A 22,733-nucleotide genomic window follows, 5' to 3' on the forward strand; every position below is an offset into this window, starting at 1 on the left:
AAGGTTGCTGATGTCCCTCATAAAAGCTGATGCCCAGAACTGAGCACAGACTCCAGACAGAGCCTGATCGGGATGGTGTCTGGAGGGAATGTCTCCTCCAGCCATCTGAACACTCTATCCCTTTTAACAGAGCCCACAATTGTTGGCGTGTTTGTAATGGCCACCTCTCCATATGAAGCTTGTGCTTATCATTATTTTCCCATTGATGACTTCACACACAAATATCCACCAGCTTGATTTAGGCTTTTTTTTTGTTTTTTAATATCCTAAAATCTAAGTTCCTCCCTGTAAATTTCCATGGTGTTATGTTGAGCCCAGCATGCTTTAAATTTTGACATATATAATTTTGAATCCCTAACTCTGTCATAGTCCTAAGTGCTATGACCCCCACAACTTTGGAGCATTTATTCAGCGGGCAATTCTGGGTATCTACTGGGTACTGAGCATGGATGGCAGACACAGGCCTTCCTGACCCATACATTTTCTTGAAAGCACAGTGAAGAGAAGATGCTCATGGTACTCAGATTTGCATTTTCACGTTTGTATATGAAAGAGGCGGGGAGATACAGCACAGATTCCCTAGGGGCCAGGGTGATTAATGTCTCATGCTTTCTGTTCCCATACAAGGCATCATCTTGCCCCTGTAAATTCCACACTGAGATGGATACTTCTTTCACATCTTTTTCAATCATTTGTTCTATATCTCCTTGAGGACGTCCACCATCTTTTCAAACTTACTTTTGAACCCAACGCCATGTCTCACAAAACATTTTCACTTATGAAGTATATTCAATTTGCAAAGCACTTTCCACAGGTATTATCTCATTTGAACTGCAAGGTAGCCTTTTGAGATAGACAGGGCAGGTAGGCACTTCTCTACAATGTATCCCTTAATATCATTCCACTGCTCAAGTCCTTCCATCGCTCAAGCCCTACTGCAGCTTTCCAACTCATCAAAAGTAAAAGCTAAAATCCACACAATGGCCTAATAGGCTTGTGACCTCTCCCTACCAATTAATCTCTGCTTAATTCAGTCTACTCTAGCCATAGAGCCTCCCTGTTGTTCCCTCTGCCTGGAATAAGTTCCCAGATTCTATGTGGCTCCATCCCATACTTCCTTCAGATATTTACTCAAATGTCATCTTCACAGTAAGGTGTTTTTCTGGACACCCTTTATCTTGCTTCCACAGTAAGCACTCCCTGTGCTTCTTTCCACAGCATTTATCACCATCTGACATATCATGTATTCACTTGTTATTTTATTTGCTGATTGCCTGTCTCCGCACATTAGACTATAAATTCCATGAAAAAAGGGGATTTTTTTTTCTTTACAACAGTATCGGCGTGTCTAAAAGAGTGGTTGGCCTAGAATAGGTGCTCAATTAACATTTGTTGAATGTCAATTAATATGATTAGATTATGTGGCTAGGCTGGAGTTAGGACTAGAATCCAGTTCTACTCAGTTTTAATTTCCTAGTTCTTTCCACTATGCCACAATAAATTCCCTAATTGTTTTCAACCTGTTACCCTATCCTGCTAGACTACTACAGGAGATGACATGGTCATCATCCTGCTTCCAACCTCCCTGGTTCATAACACTGATTCTGCATGTGACCTCCCAATCAGTGGTCTGGAGAAGTACTTCCTTTGCTAGTATAAAGAGTTTGGAAGCTCCCTCCACTGATCATCCCTCCGCTGAAAACAACTAAGGCTTCTTAATAAAATACAAACATAAATTTTAAATGAATCACAAAGCTGAAAGGAAATTAAAGGTCATCTTCAGAGCCCACATACAAAGTGAGAACAGGAACCCAGAAAAGTAAATGTTTTCTGAAGCCAGTGGCTTCCCTGAGGGCTCTGCCCATTACTAGTGACCTGGAACTTCAGTTTGGCAGCCTTGTGAGAATCTTGGATAGAAAGCAAAATTTAGGGCTTAGCCAAAGGGGGGAGTTTTAGAGCCTCACGTAAGCCCAGACTCTCAAGGACATCAATAAAACACAGCACCCAAAAAATTTTAAAGCCCAGGTCATCAAGAGGCACAGCAAGGAAACTTACATTGCCCAACTTTGACCCAATATGTAAGGTGAAAATCTCCCCCTTGGAAATAACCATAAACCAGCCCTCAGATGTTTGCACCCAAAATTCATAACACCCTATGGTCTAAAAACCCTCCTGCCATATGTAATTTCATTAACAATTGTCACCCCAATAAATTTAAAAATAAAAAAAAATAAAACCCTCCTGCCAATTATGTATATTTAAAGTGGTTGTATATTAGTACTGCCCTCAGGCAACTGGCAGAAGTAAAAGGGCATATCTTCAATCAATCAAGGCCAGAAAATAATTTGACAGGTAAAGTTTCAAGGACTATGTGCTCACAATCAAAAATCATAAAGCACACATGAGGAAACAAGGCACCATGAGCAAGAGCCACAAAAATAACAAACAGAATCAGACTAGCTAATATAAAATACAATAGAAGTATGCTTAATATGTTTCAATTAAACTTCTTATTTTGAAATAATTACAGATTCACATGCACTTATAAGAAATATTACAGAATGATACTGAATATCCTTTACCCAGTTTCCCCAATGAGAACAGCTTAAAATTATAATATACTACCCCAACCAGGATACTGACATTGAATGAATCTAGCAATGTGGATTTGATTTCCCCAGTACTAATTTGTATGTTGAGTTCGATGCAATTTGATCACATGTATAAATTCTTGTATCTATCAATTAATATGTTTTTTAAAATAAAAGACAATATCCAAAGTATGAATAGGTAACACAAACTGATATTAAAATGACTAGGCAGATATGGAAATGAAATAAATAGAACTCACAGTAAGGAAAAGTATACTAATAAAAATTTTTTAAAGTGTCTGTGGGTTCTAAGAGCAAGTTAGAAACCTGATAAATCAACTGAGCAATAAATCAAAATATAGTTACTCAAAACGCAACACAACGGCAAGGATCGAAAAATTGACGAGATGTTAAAGAGACATGGGATACAGAATAAGAAGGAGTAATATATATTTAAAGTAGGAGATAATAGAAAAATCAGAAAAACAATACCGGGGGTGCCAAAAAATGTATACACATGACTTGTATTCATTTTTTGTTATCAATATATATTGAGTATTACAATTTTAATACAGTTTGTTCCTTTCTTAAAATGCGTATACATTTCTTTTGGTACCTTCTATATATTTGAAGAGCTATAACTGATAATTTCTCAGTTAGGATGATGAGCGCTCAGAGTCAGGAATGACAATAAATCTCAAACACAATAATAAAGAAAATCTACATCAAAATATCACAGCAAACCTGCAGAATACTGAAGACAAAGAAAAGATGTTGAAAACAGCCAAAGGAAAAAAGCAAACTAAATACAAATGAATGACAATTACATAGCTGACTTTTCCACAGTATTAATGGAAACCAGGAGACTGTGGTATAATATCTTGATAAGAGAAAGCAAAACGCCAATCTAAAATTGCGTACCTAGAAAAGTTATCGTTTAAGAAGTTTGGTAAATAAAGACATTTTCATAGAATGAAAATTAAGAAAGCATGTAACTAGAGACATTTAATAACAAAAATTGCACGCACACAAAAAATGTTTTTCAGGGATAATAATAAGCAAACTGATCCCAGAAGGAAGATCTAAAATTCAAGAGAGATGAAAACGATTAAGCCAGATATATATTAAAACAGATGTCTGTCTATCCATGGATAAATACCTTTGTACATATCCCATGGCTCCCAATTGCTTACTGTTCAAATCCCTTAGCCCAACATCTAAGGCCTTCCCAATATACATTTTCTAATGTTCTCTTTTTTTCTTACTCTTCCCTAGGAAACGTCCCCTCCTTTCAAATTGCTTTCACAGTGGCCTGGATATATTTGCATATGACTATCTGTGCTTGGGTTCCTATCTTTACCCTTGCAAATAAACTCTCTGATCTTGACTATTCGTTTTTTAAGGAATCCACCTCTCATATAATGTCCTTTCTGAATACTAAGCCCATAGTGTTTTCCCTTTCCTTTCCCTCATCTCTTCGGGTATATATTCTCTGAGACAATTACATAATTACAATAAACAAATATTTACTATATACCCACTCTGAGCTAAGTTCTTTGCTAGGAGTGTAAGGCCTACACCTGACACACAGTATAGGACAGTGAGTAATAACACACACTGCGAAGACAGACTTTGATCCCTGTTGTGCCTCTGCAATGTGATAGCTATTTATCTAAATCTCCGTTTTCTTACATATAAAATGGAGATAATCATAATACTTGCTACTTGGAGCTGTTATGAGCATTAAATAAGACAATCCATCAAAAGTGCTTTGTTTCATTGGTGAGAGAGAGAGAGAGAGGCAGACAGACACAGCTACATGACTAGGAATACCAAGGTCTAAGGAAATTATGCCTGTCAGGAGTTTCATCCCCAAGACGTAAAAATAAAAACCAGCTCACTCTATTCAGAGTGTTGGCAGCACCTGAGAGAAGATTGTCCTGGGAGCCTTGAGGAATTGAATTCTCCCTGCTGTCCTGCTCCTTTGGCCACAGTCGCTTGAACGCAAGGCTGGCCAGAAACCTATGCCTTCTGGCATGACATATAAAGAGGAGTCAGGCCAATTCACATTGACTATTTCCAGAATTTGAACATTAATTTGAACCTTCAGATTCTGCAAGAAACTTGAGATAATTAGCAATGAGATATGAATCTGAAGAGAAGATACAGTGAGAAAAAGCAGGAGCCAAGTGTAGTTTTAAACTAAAGCTCAAATAGGACAGAAAGGATGGGTAGTGGTGCAAACTGGTAACAAGATATGAATGGTGCAGAGGCACTAATACATAGGGAACCCTGCAGCCTTTGAAAGAAATGGACCTGCCTCAGTCCCTGGCAGCCGTCTAGTTCCACTTCCAGCCCATACGTCAATAAGCCCATTTCCTTTAGTGGACTTGAGTCAGTCTCTGGTGTTTACAACCACAAAAGCCTAACTCAAAATGCTGGGTAAGAACCTTGGCTAATCTGCAACATCATTCCAAAGACGTTATATCTTGTTAGAGGGAGCTACAGCCTTTTGGGGGGTCTCCTCTTTCTCTCAATCACTGTCTCCCCAACTAATGAGGATTCATCTTGCTTCCTGGCTATTGTAGATGACTACTTCTGTCATCCTCCAAATTTACTCCATGTTTCATACTCAGAGCTATTTGGGAACTCAGCTACTCAATGAGATAATGAATAAAATTGCTTATAGCCTTTCCCTCTCCAGCTAACATATTCACACTTCATGGGAATCTTTCATTATTTCACTTCCTTCAGAATATGGCAATGCCACACAAGACCAGTTGGGAGATGCTGAATACCCTTTTGTTCAGTACAGAGTATACTCTACCCTACCCAAACCCTTGCCCAACACTATCATTCCCCCACGTCATTAATTTTTCATAGATAGACAGATGAATTCATTTGAAAAAATATCAGTTGAGCACTTCCAATGTCACAAGATTATAAACAGAGAGCCGAGAGTCTTGTGCAAGAGACAGACAGCAATGGGTAATCACAATATAGTATGAAAAACATACACTCGGGTAGAGGCTGGCAAACTTCCACTGTAAAGGGCCAAATAGTAAATTAAATATTTTAGGTTTTGTGGGACGCACAGTCTCTGTTGTAACTACACAACTCTGCCACATGAAAGCAGCCATAGACAACGTGTAAACAAGTGGATTCCAATAGAAGTGCATTCCAATAAAATTATATTTACAAAAACAGGTGGTAGGCTAAATTTGGTCCACAGGCCACAGTTTGCCAACCACCATACTAGGGTAGGAACATTCCTTTATTCAAAATTATTTGTTGAATACTTCTTAGTCTATTCCTTTTACTGTTCTAAGTGAAAGGGTATAACAGTAATCCAAACATACAAAAACCCCTTCTCTAATGGAACGTATGTTCTACTGGAAAAGATGGACATAAACAAAATCGTATGTATCTGTGTGTGTGTGTGTGTGTGTGTGTGTACGCACATCATTAATAGAAAATTTTAAAAAGAGAAATAAAACAGAAAAGAAACCATTAAGAGTCAAAGGAGTATGTGAAATTTTAGATGAAGTCACCCGAGAAGGCTTCACCAAAGGTGACTTTAAAAAAAAAAACAATAAAAATACACAACTGTAAAGAAGTGGGACAACTAGCCATGCAGAAAACTAGAGGAAGAACCTTCGAGCAGAGTGAAAAGCCACTCAAAAGTTCATGTGGGAGGCCAAATCAAGTGGCAGTGAGAAGGCTGGTGTGGCTGGAATGGAGTAACCAAAGGGGAGCACGGTAGGAGGGGAGGCCACAGAAGTAACCGGTGCCAGATCAGGTAGGGCCTGGCGGGTCCTGGTGATACTATAGGCTTTGACTCTGAATGAGCTGGGAGGCTGCTGGAGAATTCTAGACAGAGGAATGACTTGATCTGGGTTACACTCTGACAGGATTACTCTGGCTGCTTTCTTAAAAACAGACTGGGGGAGGGGGTGCAAGAGTAAAAGCCAGGAGACTGGAAAGGAGGCTGTTAGAATAATACAGAGGCGAGACAGTGAGGCCTGAGCGGAGTGGGGCCAGCAGGGAGCGAGAAGTGACACAAAGGAGACAGTGAATTCCTATTGGAGGACAAAGAGGAATGTTCTCATGGAGGAAGTGACATCCTAACTGAGACTTAAAGGAGAGGTAGGATTCATCCAAGTATCAAGCAGGGAAATCAGGTCTACATAGTAGGCAGAGATGCCAGTGAAAAGTCAGAGACACACTGGGGTTCAGGAAATTCATGGGTCAGCAGCTTCTTCCAGAGGTGGAAGACACTCTGTTGAAATAAATCCTAAAAAAAAAAAAAAAGAAAGAGAAAGAAAAGAGAAGAGAAGACGGAAAGAAAAGGAAAGGAAAGGAAAGGAAAGGAAAGGAAAGGAAAGGAAAGGAAAGAGAAGAAAAGAAAGGAAAAAACCCTGCTGTCCAGACTAACTATATGCCTTACCCACTCCCCAACTTACTTCTCTGGGTTAGGGGAAGATCTAATAAAACTCAAATTTTATTTAGTCACTAAAGTAACATATAAACAGGATTCCTAAAGAAAAAGAGAAAGAGAGAGAGGGAAAGGAAGGAAGGAAGCAAGAAAGGAGAGAGAGAGAGAGAGAGAGAGAGAGAGAGAGAGAGAGAGAGAGAGAGAGAGAGAGGAAGGAAGGAAGGAAGGAAGGAAGGAAGGAAGGAAGGAAGGAAGGAAGGAAGGAAGGAAGAAAAGAAGAAAGAAAGAAAGAAAGAAAGAAAGAAAGAAAGAAAGAAAGAAAGAAAGAAAGAAAGAAAGAAAGAAAGAAAGAAAGAAAGAAAGAAAGAAAGAAAGAAAGAAAGAAAGAAAGAAAGAAAGAAAGAAAGAAAGAAAGGAAGGAAGGAAGAAAGAATGTTTGTAAGCATGCAGCTGTTTTTTAGATCCCTCAGCTGAAATTCTAGGAAGGGATCCCTAAGTGAAATCATCTGAGACAGACTGGCATCTGGCCAGAGTACCAGGCCAGCACCCCAACTCCTAGGAAAATGCCCAAGTGTCTTGAACTTGAATGTAGTTGGAGACTAGGGTCTCTCCTAAAAATGTTCTAAGAGGAAATATTTTTAACCCAGACACACCACCTGGCTCAGTCACAAGTCTGTCTATTTGGCTAAGAAATAACCATGAAAAGGAGGAAAACAACCTCACCCTTCTCACCTGGGAAGGGAAGTTCACTGAGCCAGGCGAAAAGAGCAACTGGATTTCATTTACTCTATTATATGGCACCTATTGGGACTGGGGAGAAACTGGCCTGTTGGAAAACGAACAGGAGACATTTCTGTTTGTACGAAAACTGTCTGAGCTTACCTGCAAGGTGTTCTCTTATGTCTTCTCGCCTATTCTCTTTGCCAGGTGAAATGAGTATGAGAAGGTGAGACCTGTCTCTTTAGAGTTTGCATGCTTGCGTGTTTTGAAGTGGAGGGATTGAGAAGTAGTCTTGCTGTTCAGTTTTAACGTTTCTCCTCCATTTCTTTGCTCTCTGCCCTCTTCTACCCCTTACACTTATTTTCCCCCGCGTGTGTTTTTTTTTGGCTGCAGGGAACGTTGAATCCCAACTTCAAAGGAAACCTCTAATGAAGTCTGGCTGATGTTTAACAGACCTACCACTGCAGGGGCCCAGCCTAATCTTTCCTTTGGCTCAATAGCCACAGAGGGTAGGTGAGCAAAGCACAGCTAATCCCCAGCACCCAGGTCTGTGCAGCACCAAGTTCCCCACCTGTTCCCTTTCGTGTCACGTGTACCTGCCCTCCTGCCCCAGGACACACATCTTGTAGTGTAACACCGCAGAAACCACCCACTCCAGGCCCATGCGGGGCCCCTCCCAGCCCACCCTCTTAAGGACACTTTTAGAGGGAAGTGGGCCATGTCCGAGCACGTCTTTGTACAGCAGTCCTTCTGCCCTCAAATGCCCCAGCAGCAAAATTCAAGGAATAGAGAAGAGACAGTGAGTCACCAACACACAGAGACCTTAGCCCACCGCAGGCTTCAGAAAATGAGGGCATCCCTCCGTCTGCTTCACAGCACGCTCTGACACTAGGTGATTGATGGCTTGCTTAAACTGTGCTCAGCCATTTGTTTTTATTTGGTGATTTTTCTCTGCATGATAATATTATGAAATCTGACACATAGAAACCAAAACAGAGAGGCAAGCCCACTGTTCCAGATTTGGCTGGATGCTAAGCTCAACCCTGACGCGAAAAGGAGAGAAAGAACAAGAGATGGAAAGTAGGTTCGGCAGCAAGGAATCCTTCATCTCTGAGACGTAATTTTAGAGGGAAAAATGACAGCAACAACTCATGACCAAAAAGAAACTGAAGCCTGCAACGATGAGGAACGCTGGTTTCCCTCAGCTCAGCTTCCTAGGATGAACCATAAGGAATAAGGACTAGTCAATGACACTTGTGATTTCACTGAGGTGGACTCCCAATCCCCTTCCTTCCTCGGCTCTTGCAGACCTCCTCTCAGGGAAGCTACCATGCATGTAGGAATAGCCATCTGGCCTATGTAGCCTTCTCGACCCAAGCCAAGTTCCTCTATATTAGGAATTCTGTTCAACTGGCTGGGTAATGTATCTATAATTCATATCTCCTTCTGACCAGCCCCAAATCTGATAAATACTCGCCCTTTGATAGGCCCATCTGGGTTACAGATGTTTGATGCTGGATTCCTCAGGCGCTCTCCTCCTCTCAGAGCCTTTGGGATAACAATGTCTTTGGGCTAGATTTCTGGTTTCTTGCTGGGGTGGGGAAAGGAGGGATGTTGAGCAGGATTTGCGAAATAAGGAGGATTGTTCATACACCATCGTTGTACCTGCATGTTCGTAATCTATTCATAGGTGCACCCCCCACTTCCCACTAAACTGTTGAGCTCCTGAGTAGTAGGATTCTGTGCCTGGCACACTCTGTTTGTTCAATAAATGTCTGGCAAAACATTTGTTGAAGTTGGAGTCCCTTCAGAGTCACAATATAATGGAATTGTGAGTTTGAGTTCTGTGATTTAATTGTAATAATAGGATGTTACATATGGGTAATTTAGTTCAGAGACAAGCAAGAACTACACAAGTCACAGGCCCTCACAGAATTCCAAAGATCTATGTCTCCATGAATCCAAAGTCCTTTCAAATGATCCAAGCCACGGCACAAAAAAGCACTCTATACCCCATGCTCTGCTTGTAATGCCTCAGCCTGTATTTAAATCCAGGAAATTTAGATGAAATTACTAAACCTCTCCATTAAGTTGTTAACACTTACTCTTTATATATTCTTTCTACTTGTCTCTCTACTTAGTTTACTGTATCTGGCACATAATAGAATAATTGTTTTGCAAAATATGGTTCTTGCCAATAAGAGTTATAAAAAAACATTAAATATTTTTAACAATAAAATTTCAAACAAGGCAGAAGGCGGGGGAGGGGAAAATCCTGTAGTGAAATAAATATAAGGGAATTGGGAAAGAGAAAACCTCTCCTCTCCACCATGTTCTGCCTTCAGATTTCTTCCTCCAAAAGAGGAGATTCATATATAATTTTCATTTTTCAGTTCATTATAAGTATAAATGTAAAAGTTAGGTTCCTACTGTGAATAAGCTCTAGACTTTTAAGGAAATCCTCCAACATGAAAAACAGACAAGAATTAAGAAAAAAAAAGGAAAAAGAAAACATGACTACAGATCAATCAGATATGGTGCATACAAAAAAATTCAGAATGGATCTAATTTTTAGCATCAAAAAAAGTTGCATCCTTAAAATAAAAATAGATTAATACAGAAAGTCAAATAATAAGGTCTTAAAACTATGATTACTAAATTTAGAAAACAATTCAACAGAAGAGCTGGAAGATAAACTCAAGGAAATCTCTAAAAAAAAGTAATAACAAAATAACAAAGAGATAGCTCATAAGAGAGAAAAAAGACAGAGAATTTCCATGTTTAGGAGATTCAGGATGGGAAAATAGAGAAAAGTAAATTTTTAAAAATCAAAATAATAATTTAATAGAACTTGCCAGAGATGAGGGGCATGAATGTTCAAACTGAGAGGACCACTGAGTGCTCAACAAAAGCAGAATAAAAGGCCAACCATAAGAAATATATATCATAATATCCCAAAATAACAAGTCTAAGATTCTAAACAATTTTTAAAAGAAAAATAATTCTACTTCTTAAAATATACACAATTGTTAGAACAGAAGCTAAAGACAATTAATAAATTTCTTCAAAAGTTGTTTTTTGTTGTTTTCTTTTGTTTTTTGAGAGTAATGTTTTACAACCCCAAATTTTACATCAAGACAAACTATCAGTATTGTGTAAAGGCAAAATGAAAACATTTTGCGTAATGCATTGTCAGAAAAAGTTACCTAAAACACCCTTTCTTAGAAAGTTAATTAAGGAGGTTTTCCAGTAAAATAAGGTCATAAATTAAGAAATATTCATGCAACTCAGGACACAGTGGCTCCAGTTCAAAAAGAAAGGAAAGCAATAAAGAGATGTTCCAGGATGACAACTGTGCAGCAGACCTAAAGATTACTGGTCAAGATTGAAAGCGGAGAAGAAAAGAGAATTAACTATAATAGAAGGGAGAGCTCCCAAGTGTTTTAATAAATTTTTCAAAAAGACATTAGATATCAAAAAAATAAAAAAGAAGGAAGGAGGGAAATAAAAAAGTGAGGTAGGGAAGAAATAGACTCAAGGGGTAGAGGAAGGGTGGGAAGAAACTATGCCAGAAAAAATATATAATAATAGAACAATATCTTGTCCTGCAACAAAAAAATATTTCACATTCAGAATATTGTGTATGTGTGTATGTATTAGATTCAACTGAAAACAGTAAAATAACTATATTGAAAAGATAGAGGGGAGAGGGAGGAGACAAAGGAGACAATGGAAGAGTTAAAGTCTCATCTTTATCATAAGAACAAGCCAATGCATAATGTTTAAAATTGATGAATCAAGTAATATAATATTTAGAGATATGGAGGTAGTTACCAGAACAGACAGGTAAAATGATTAAATATGGGAGAGAAGCCAAAGAGTGGAAAAGGATGGGAAGAGTTAAGCGGGGCACTATTATTCTTTCTTACATATTTTGGTACAATTTGATATTTCTAAACATGAACATTACTTTGATTTAAATATTTTTAACACTCAAAAAGTATAAACAGTTCCTTTTATTCCACAAAACTGAGTTTTGCATGCAGGGGTAAGAAGGTTTGAAATACTTCTGGGTCTACAGATAAAAAGGGATGAGTTACCATGGCAACTCTGCAGGGAGTAAGTGGAATAAGTTATAAACACCCAGAGAATGGCAGTGGCAGCAGGGATTTAGAGACATAAAGGGCCACACGAAGGAGATTGATGCCTGGCTACCTTGAAAGACAGCTCTCTCCGTCAGGGCAGCAGGCTATTTTAATTAACTTACAGGCAAATCAAGCCAGATTTCCCTTTCTTTTTGGAGATCCTAAGAGTTGGCAACCACTGTTATTAGTGAGGTTTAGCTTCTGCTTGAGGTTATCAAAATCTAAAAACCAAACTCAAACAGAACCTTTCCTGTGTGGATATTTCTGGTAATGTGATCAGTTCCTGCATACCGTTCTGTAAACGAAGGGTTCCCAACTGTCGGCTCTAATATTGATAATCATGACTAATGTTAGTTTAGAGCTATTTTTGCATGTTGGAAACTTGAGTTACCGAGCATTTTCCTGTACCTTATTTCATTTGATTCACAAAACCACCCTAGGATATAGGTAATGAAGTATTACTGCAATCATCCCCCTTTTACAGACAAGACATCTATGTTTCAGAAAGTGATTTGCACAACTTACAAAGCTAATTAAGTAGTAAGAACTCTCAAATTCAACTGTATCCCCTTATTCCCAATTGTCACGCAGGGTATCATGTGGGGTCTCTGGCCCTGTTCCCCCCAAAAGAACGCAAGATATGGTTAGGCCAAAAAGGAACACCCACGGAGCCATAGACCGCTATATTCTTGCTGGCAGCTGGGTTGGAGACACAGGAAGCAGGAGCCACACGATCCACAATCCGCCATCCGGTTCTCTGCCAAGCAACCAACCCCCTTGCTTCTTGCAATCCGCGCTTGCTAGCGTAGCCACGGCAGATATATCAGTGGCTAATGGCTGACCGGTAACAGCTGATGGCCAACTAGTCACAGCTGATGGCCATCTACCCGAGCCAGCACTTTTCCATGTGAGGCCGAGAGCCTGGAAACTGCTCTCTGGGACTCTGTGCCTACACCAATCTTATACTTAATCCTTGACAATACATGCCTGACCTATAGGCCAATCTATTAACTGGTGTTAAGTGACTGCCCACATACAGGGACACCATGAATTTCTATGCAAATTGTGACCAATAAACACAACGGCAGCCATCTAGGTATCCAGTGGGAGCTGCGATCCAGGCTTCCCACCTCCCAACAACACCAACACTCCACCCCAGCTCAAGTGTAAGCCTTTTCATAATTTATACGAAGGTACCAGTTATGTAATAGGGAAGTCTTTCCCTTCTTACCTCCCTCTAACACTCCCCAACCCTTGCATGGACCATCAAATGGAAATCCTCCTATCGCTTTCTGTCTCACATCGAAGACGCATCAGATCCATTCCATTCATTAAAATAAACATGAGATAAGCAACTAGGTGTCAGCTGCTGTTCTACACACTGGGATGTCATGATTAACAAGACGCGGGATTGCCTGCAGCTGATATTCCAGGCTGGGGGAACACAAACCAATGGACAAGAGAAACATCAGAAGTGATCAGTGTTCTACAGAGAATTAAAATTAGTTGACATAATAGTGACTGATTAGCTGATTTAAATTGGGGGATCAGGAAAGGCCTCTCAAAGGTGATATTTAAGCAGATATTGGAACAGCAAGAGAAAACTCACCAAGGGGAAGATCAAGGAAAAGAGGCTTCTGAGAAGATAAAACAGCGAATGTAAAGCCACGAGGCAGGAACAAGTTCAATCTGCTCAACGGAACAGAAGAGAGTCTGGGGGGCTGTGCAGTGTGGGTGGGGAAGGTGTGGAAGGAGCATGCTGGAGGGTCGGCAGGGGTCTGATCGCAGCAGAGCCTGCGAGCCAGGCAGCGAGTTTGCATTCTATTCTAGGGACAGCGGGGGTGGGATTTTCAGAGGGGAGTAACGGGATCTGATGTACCTTTTACAAAAGATCCTTCTGGGTGCTACGTGGAGAATAAAATTTAATGAGGCAAAATGGGAAGGTTCCAGTTGCCTAAAGGAAACGCGTGGTTAGATGTGGACTGTCTTGTGTTCACAAAACTGCTGAACTGCTCCAACTGCACCAGACACGAAGCGCACACCAGGCCTCCACAAGGACCGGCGTTACTTTGCTGGGAACCTGAGCCCGCTGGAAGAGCGCTCGTGGATCACTGCCGCTGAATGCTTTCTACCTCGGTACACCCTGTTTGTTCTCTGTGGCGACAGCCTGGCTTCCTCCACAGGCTAAGCTGTCCAGGTGCCTCAAACACCTGGTACATTCGCCTTCAGGTGCATTTCAACTATGGACACAGCCGTCTGCTCCACAGACCGTGAATTCTGTGAGGGCTGTCCCTTGTCCTCGTTATCGCTGTGTCCCTAATTACTTAACACAGCACCTAGCACTTTAGGAAAGCACAGTGATGTCTGGTGGATGGTGTAGGTTTTACGAAGGGACTATGTGTACCATCTTTGGTCTCCAGAATCCACCAAGGGAAAACAAGGCTGGAAATGCACCCGATGAGCAGGACCCCCCAAGCTGCAGTAGCTTACCTGTTGGGCGAGTCCGGGTCGAAGCAGGTCTTGCGCACGTCGGCCACCTCAGGGTCACAGCAGTCCCCGTCATCAAAGTCGTTCAGCATGTTGTTGCACTCCACATGGCACAGCCCATCCCTGCGGTTCCAGGAGTAGCAGCGGCCCTGCAGGCGGCAGTCGCCACCGTCATAGCCCGTGAGTGGGTGCTCGCACTCGGGGTCACAGTGGTCATTGCCAATCTTGCTGGGCTCACAGTTGACAAGCACGGCCCGGGAGCGCAGGGTGGAGTTGTGGACCCGGTGGACGCTCAGCTGCCACGTGATGTTGTAGCGGCTGAAGGCGTCATTCAGAGCCGCGTGCTGCCGGCGGATCTGCTCCTCACTCACGGTGGGGTTCAGGCCCTCATCGTCACAAATGTTCACCACCTGGTAGCGTATCGCCTTCTCTCCCCGTAGGGGCCAGTGCCCGTTGTACTGGGAGATCAGTTCTACGTTGTCACAAGCCGTTTGCCCACAGAGTGGGGGCTGCAACGGTGACAGGAGCTCGGGCTCTGGCTCAAAGCCCTGGAGAACCTCAAGCCGTGGGTACTTCTCATCTCGAAAGGGGGCCCACTGTTCTTCCAGGGGCTCAAAACTGGCTGTGAGGATCAGGGTGGCCAACTGCTCCTCCATGCTCGGGTACCGAGGACCGTGCTGGAGGTGGCTTTGGGAGAGGGCCGTGGACCAGAAGACCAGTGTGCCCAGGTGTCCACGGAAATGGTGGCCTTTCTCAGAGCTATCCCCACCCAGGAGCAAAGAGCGGCAAGATGCCATGTAGGGGCTGTTCAGGGGACCAGACTGGTCTAGACTACTTGCCACCTGAGTGCCATCCACATATAGGGCCATACGCCGTCCGTCGTAAGTGGCTGCCACATGGGTCCACATGCGTGGTTGGTAGCGACTGTGGCCAATCACAATGGTGGCTTTCTTCATGCGGTCAGTGCGAAGGGAGAAGAAGAAACGAGGATCTTGCCGTCTCATGTCCTTCCCTGAGCGGATTCCCAGGGCCCAGCCCTTGTCACTGACAGTGTGGGAGCAGTTATCAAACACACCTGGGAAAGAAGGGCGAATCGAGGGGAGAAATACCAGATACAAAGGGGGATGGAGAAAGGGAAAAGAAAACCCATGTGAATAGCAAGAATGCAGCCTTTTCACGAGAAAACAATTACGTGATACAGATGTCCCACCTGAGATGCCCGTCCAGTACCCTGAATCAGGCAGCTCTGGCTACGTCTATCACTGAAAGGAATCTGATTGGAGATTCCATCAACTTTAACTCATTTCAGCGTTTTTAAATAACCAAATTGGACGTTGTAAAGGGATGTCTAATGCAAGTGACAACCATCCTCTAGTACGTTGTCACAAATGCTCTTTATGCTGACTTTGAGTCCATGCTTTCTCCCCCTGATCCCTATCCCTTTTCTTTTCCTCAAAGCCATAAGGGAAATCATAGCTTTTACAAAAGACAGAAATCTCCTATGTCCTCCAAGGTTCATTTTCCCTACTGAATATTGAAATGATGATTCTAATGGGGGGAAACAAGGTGTTGGGGAATCAGGGGGTCCCATCAGAGAAGACTGTAACATCCCAAGTGTCATTCCCAACCCTCTATTCCCTCTAGTGTCCCTCTAAGGGCCAGGACACCCATCCACAGAGAGCAGTTGCTCCCCAGGGTAGGCAAAATGGCGTGGCCCCACGGTCTTAGTCGGAAAAATCAGTCAAGTCAGTTATCAGAATGACTGTTCTATAACCAATCATGCCCACCACAGTACTGACTGGAACTTTCACAGATAGATGAAGGTCCACACGCTACCTCACCACTTTGCTCACTGCAGCCCAAATCCATTAAGTCCAACTGAATAAACAAAGGAACACCTGTAGATAACTAGATCTTTAATAAGCTGGAATCCAGAGGAGTAGTAAGGTAACATATAACATGGCCACAGATGAAAGAGGAATCCTGAAGGCAGTTGGAAGGCCTTAAACGTTTCCATCTTTGGTCATGAACCTACCATCTCCTCCCAGGAATCTCCTCTAATATGTAGCTCCATTCCTATAATCTGGAGGAGGTGAATGGATAATTATTTCTCTCCTTCCTTAAGACTGACTAAACCAGGCTACAATTAGGCTGAAGTACAGTCTCAGTGCTCAGACAAACAAAGATTTAGCCCCAATATTCAATCCATAATCTGAATGATCCAAGCTCCACCCCTGGCTGGTTGGAAGAGAATCACGCTTGGTTACTAGAAAGACTGTCACTCTATTAAACCACAAAGGGTTCACATTTCGTCTCACTGTCACGCTCCTCCTGGAAAAAGGAGTTCCATGTGGAATTAATCATTTCCGTTCATTGAACATTTACCGAACACCCCATTCATGCCAGACATAGAACAGTCAGCTTTGGAAAGAAAGGTGGTCTTTGCCCTTGAGAAGTCTCATGGGGAAGTGAGAAATACAGGAGATTACTTCAATATAGTATCAGAACTCAGATCAAGGGCTACATAGGGGTCTGAAAACAGAGCTGAATCTCGACCCTACTTCAGACAGGATTTCTTGAGGGGATGAGAATCTACTCCTGAAGAGTATCTAAGAGTTGGCCAGGCAAAAGAATTGCAACAATAAGATACCACCACACACCGAAATCAGGAACACTGACAACGCCACGTTCTGACAAAGACGTGGAGCAACAGGAACTCTCACTCATCGCTGGTGGGAATGCAGAATGGCGCAGCCACTTCGGAAGATAGCTCGTCAGTTTCTTACAAAACTAAATATTCTTACCATTCAATCCAGCAGTTGTGCTCCTTGTTATTTACCCAAAGGAGTCGAAAACTCTGTGCAAAAACCTGCCACACATTTGGAGTAGCTTCTTCATAATTGCCAGATCTTGAAAGCAATCAACATGCCCTTCAGTAGGTAATGGATAAATAAACTGGTCCATCCAGACAATGGACTACTATTCAGTACTAAAAATAACTGAACTATCAAGCCATGAAAAGACAAGGAGGAAACATGAATGCATATTACTAAGTGCAAAAAGCCAATCTGAAAAGGCTACATACTGTATGATTCCAACTATACGGCATTCTGGAAAAGGCAAATGTAGGAAGACAATAAAATGATCATTGGTTGCTAGGGGTAGGGGGAGAGAGATGAACAGACAGAGAACAGAGGACTTTTTAGGCAGTGGAAATAATCTGTATGATATCATAATGATGGATATATGTCATTATACCTTTGTCCAAACCCATAGAATGTACACCACCAAAAGTAGGCCTCCAAGTCAACTACTAATATGAACTTTGGGTGGTTATGTGTCAATGTAGTTTTATCCTTGGTTAAAAACAAAAAAAAGTACCACTCTGGTGAGTGATATTGATTGTAGGAGGCTATGTATGTGTGGGAGCAGAGGGTATATGGGAAACCTTTGTACCTTCTTCTCAGTTTTGTTGTACACCAAAAAACAGCTCTAAAAAAAGATGGGAGGGGCAATAGATGTCTCCTCCACTCTGGGTTTTGAGCCTTTATATATCTGTGTTGAGCATTTGGTGGCTAACTGTGCCTGTGAAATAAAACCTCCAGCCCAGATCTACTCTTCAGCGTCTTTCAACCAGGAACTGGGATCACAGAGCAGCCTGCACAGCTCATCCACACGCTCCCAGGGGGCACCCCCAGCCCTGCGCCCTTAACTCCATCAAGCAGGAGAAAGATGGACTTTGCCTCCAAAGAAAAATTACCAAATCCCCACATTTAGAAGACTTCTCTTTCTTCTCTGTCTAGCAAAGGGAAGTTAACAAAACCAACACAGTCTAAGCCAACACATTATACGTGGTCAAACTCTGAGCTTTTGTAACATTGAGATTTTATAACTGAATGTACATGTGATAGAAGCAAACATGTTATAACTGTTGCTTATTCATCAAAACCACATTCTTGGGAGGAACAGAGGGACCAGCTCATCAATATTATTTATGAAATCACTCAACACCAAACTGAACTATGATAGCCCATGGGTTAGAAAAAAAATCAGATCAAATGATGTAACTCGAAAAATGGTGGTGGTGTTGAAGCCAAACATTTGGACTGTGTCATCTTCAAACTTTAAGAGTCATTCTTTTAGCTCTTCCTTGGAACGGGCTTCCATTATGCATCGATGTTTACCAAATTGAACCTTACTTTGTATTTAAGTTTGGAGAGAAAGGGAAGTAAGTCGAGGGAGCCCATCTTGTTCACTCTATTCCTGCTCTCCACTCCAAAACTCATATTTAGAGACCCTGGGTAGCTTCACACAGCTTTATGTTCTCATGTGGGTCTTCAGGAAAACTAATTTGCATGTAGCCTCTGCTATTATCAATTGCCAGCGTTTGGAATTAATTGCATTAATTTCCCTCATGGAGAAAAGCCTTCTCTCAAACTGCGCTACAGTCTCCCCGAGTGATTATGAAAATTTCTAATAATGGCGAATATCATAGCTTGAGTGTTACAACATGTTTACTGAGGAAATATTTAAATGTGGCCCCTGCAGAGAAGGAATCCTGCTTCTTTCCATTTTGAGGGGTTCTTTCTTTGCACTCAGGAAGTCTACTGCTTATGCAAAGAAGAAATAAAGAGAAAACCTACTTTTTATTAAATGTCTCCTATGATCCAGATGCATGATAAGTGGTCACCCTTATTAAGCCCTCCCAGAAATGTCTGAGTTGAATTTTACTACCCTCACTCAGAGACCAAAACACCGAAGGTCATAGGTAGAATCAAGGAAGTTGTTCACAGTCTTACACGTAGGAAAGACCAGAGACAGAGGCTGAAACCAGGTCTGTTCAACTAAAACATCCATGCTCTTTCCACTCCACTCAAGTCCTTCAAATGCTCTAACTTAAATTGTGAGCTGTTGTTTGGGAGCAAGAAGAACAGTAAGGGCTGGTGAGCGTGGCATGGACAAATCTGCAGAAAACTTCTTGAAGGTGCCTGGAATCTGATTCCCCCAAAATGGACAGGTTACCCTCCACACCTGGGAAAAGTTTGGAGAGAACAGACAGGCTAGCACAGTGGTTGTACTTCCATGGTGGACAGTTGACAGGCTGCCTTGCTGAACATTTGGTAAAATTTCTGGGGGGCCCTACAGGGTTTTTTGTAACACATAACACCCAGTAATCAACTCTAAAAGACCCCAAGGTGAAGGGGGAGCTTCTTATCCCAAAGCTAGGACCATCACTGAAGGTGGGAGAAAGTGATGAGCACGCGACTGAAAACTTGCTTCCAAGCCAGAGGCTTCCACGTCCATCGGCCTTTCTCTTGGTTTCTCCACTAGGTGTGTATATAGTGAAGTAGGTCTCTGTATTAGAAGAGAATGTAATGAAAAGGGAAGTGAGATGGTCCAGAGAGGAGCTGCTCCCGTTTCTCAACATTTCTGATCAAACTGTTCTGACTGCTCATCTCCTTCTCCGTCAGAAATGTTCCCTCTTCCCTACTGGAACCTTCTGTCAGTTGGTTTTGACAGAATGGGGTCTTCAGCAGAGAGAGGGAATGATGTTTCTGCAATGCACCTGGCATCATAATGAGGAGAGAAGCCTCATTCACCCTGCTAGTTATATAAGTCAATATTCAGCAAGAAAAAGAATCTTCTGAGAACTGCCAGGAATCAACCTGTCCTTGGCATTCTTATTTTACAGCAATAACAAAGGAGAAAAGAGCACCTTGTACCCTTTTCATCCTCAAAGCAGAGGAGGGTCTGTGTTTCAAGAACATTATGTGAACTTATTTCAGAGTGTTGAAATAAATGGAAAAGCCAAAAACTGTCCCTGTCTGAGAGACTTTAATTAGAGAAAGTTGCCGTGGGACCTCATTCTCCCAAATAACACCTCCCCAGTTAAAGTCCTGCTCTCTGGTCAACACGTCACTTTCCGAAAACTGACACAAGTATAATCTCGGCCCCATAAGCAATATCACATCACTACCTTTGTCTGAAATAGCTCTCGTCTGGTACGTTCTTCAAAAGCTAGCCTTAGTATCACCTTGACCTTGAAGCCTTCCTTGCTGCCCTAGTCCAGGTGGTTTTTGCAGAGTGCTGGGCCTCCTAGTCCTACTGCTATTTTCTTTATTCAGCCAAGCAATGTGAGAGTGCCTCGGTGACGAGAGCCTGTCTTAGACATCTGTGAATTTTCCATGCACTCGAGAAAGGAACAGGTTCTAGCTTCTCTATGGCACCCAGTCTGCTCTTGAAGTCAAATCGAGTCATGAGTCTTGATTCCCAGAAGAAGCATTTCCCAATAGTCTTGGGGGCGCCCAATAAGCCAGCAATTGCACCTGACCTACAGGAATGATGCAAAAGGAACCAAACATCCTCTTCGCCGTCCAGCTACAGGTGCTTACACGTTCCTACGACAGAAGCTGTGCTCTTCCCCAGCCATCACACTCAGCTGCTTCCTTCTGGGTCCTACACGTTTGGATTACAGCACATGTGGTAAAACTTGAGAGCTTTTCTTGGGCAAAGCCCTATCCTGGAGGGAACACCTCTCCCGGGGAGATCATTTAACAACAGGCCAAGGTGGCCGAAGACAAAGAAAAGGTCTAGGTAGAAGTGTTGCCCTTGGCTATGAACCCTCACTTCCAGGAAAATCCCGTGGCAGTCTTGTTCTCGGCACCTCCAGGAAGATCACAATCCTGCTTCTCCAAGAGCGCCTGTCAGCTTCCAGGAAGGTGAGGTTCTCTTCAACAGAACAGAGGAGTCATGTACAGTGTCATCAGCTCTGGTAACTAAAAAAACATGCTGTGCGGTGCAAGGTTTTTTGGTTTTTTGTTTTGTTGTGTTGTGTTTTTTTAGGAAAACAATGAGCTAAACACAGGGCCAGGTTAGGTCATGAGCATAAATCAACTTGCTACAAGGCAAGGTCTTTTCTCAGGATGTTATATGCCTGAGCCTCCCCACACACGTCCATCTGCTGCCTTCTGCAGAGCTACTTACCCCACTCCCCACCACCCAGAGAGAGCTTGAGGGGAACAAAAAAACCAAGGAGGAGGAGATAGGCCATCCATCAAAGACTAGCAACCTGGCAGCTGAGCAGGGCTGTGTCAGCAGGAAGCGCGGGAGAGTAAAAAAAAAAGAAGGTCGGGAGGTGGTTTTCAGCTGCTCTAGATAAGTTTCCTTCAAGACAGGAGTAGGCCTCTTCTTTTATCTATGAGACCAAGCTTTTACAAAGTAGAGCACGGAGAGGGGCAACGCTCCCGGAAAGGAACGCTTCACTAGTGTCTTCCCAGTACATTTTTCAAGCTCTGCTTCACAGCCCACTTTTCGTTTCTGTCATGCTCTCGACATGAGCAAAGATGGTAGAAATTGGGATGGAGGAGTTCCCTGGCTTTCCATAGGCCACCCATGCCACGGGTGGGAGCCCACGGGGCAGATTTGCAGGGCGAGGAGAGGGCTTGCTGTATGGTAGCCTGAGAAAGCAGGGAGACTCCGAATGGTGAGGTGGAGGATCAATGCCGAGTCGTGTACATGCTTAGAAGAGGCGGCCCCTACACAGCCAAGTGCCCATCAATATTAGCTTCTCTTAGAGTTGCTCCTGTTTCCGATGGGGGGCAAGATCAAAAGCACCATCACCCTCTACCTTTACCCAGTGGCGCCTGCCTGGAGGTCAGGCTGAAAGTACACACAGGCCTCCTGAAAGGCCTCTCCTAGACAGAGTGCTCAGATTTCACTGTGCGTAGGAACCCAGGGATCTGAGCAAACACAGATTCGGCTTCAGCAGGGCTCAGGGAGCCCCTGGAGTGCTGCATTTTGAGCGGACTTCCAGATGAAGCCAGGGCCGCTGGCCTCAGGCCACGCTTTTAGGGGTCACCCTCTAAATCAGAGCTTCTCAAGATGTGTGTCTCTGTGGATGGGCCTTTGTCAGCAGTGTATTTAGGACAGACGCTCATCTAGTGACTTAAATATACTGCTCACCCATAGGTAAGTCTCCTGCACCCCACCCTCATTCATGGGAGATACACACATATGCTAACAACACCATAACTGAGCCAACACCAACACCCCATGACTGAGCCTTTGTGTCACTTCTCTGCTTACAATATTATCACCTACATAATAATACCAGGGGACAGCAATAAAGAAAAAAAAAAAAAAACGAACCCAGAGGGGTTATAAAGACATAAAAGGGGAAACTCAAGAGAGAATAAATAAGAATTTTAAGTGTTCAATCTCAAAGAAATGCAAACTAAGACAAGATAAAAATGTGTGTCTCTCATGTTAGCAAAGATGAAAAACATAAAGTCTGTAGATATGGTGACATTTGGAGAAACAGGTACCCTCATGCACAGCTGGGGAGATAGAAGATTG

The 22,733-nt window shown here is 42.6% G+C and overlaps 1 protein-coding gene across 2 annotated transcripts in view; it reads right to left on the minus strand.

Annotated features, from left to right (window-relative positions):
- PAPPA2 (pappalysin 2) overlaps window positions 1-22,733 on the minus strand; it is a gene marked incomplete at both ends in the record, with an annotated part of 217,242 nt that overhangs the window by 177,286 nt on the left and 17,223 nt on the right. For both annotated transcript variants that reach the window (XM_081025226.1, XM_081025225.1), the window contains one exon: window positions 14,382-15,453. In XM_081025226.1, the coding sequence (XP_080881352.1) occupies window positions 14,382-15,453 (1,072 nt within the window). The remainder of the gene's footprint in view (window positions 1-14,381; window positions 15,454-22,733) is intronic.

The sequence above is a fragment of the Rhinolophus hipposideros genome (genome assembly GCF_964194185.1).
Source record: "Rhinolophus hipposideros genome assembly, chromosome: 19".
NCBI lineage: Eukaryota > Metazoa > Chordata > Mammalia > Chiroptera > Rhinolophidae > Rhinolophus > Rhinolophus hipposideros.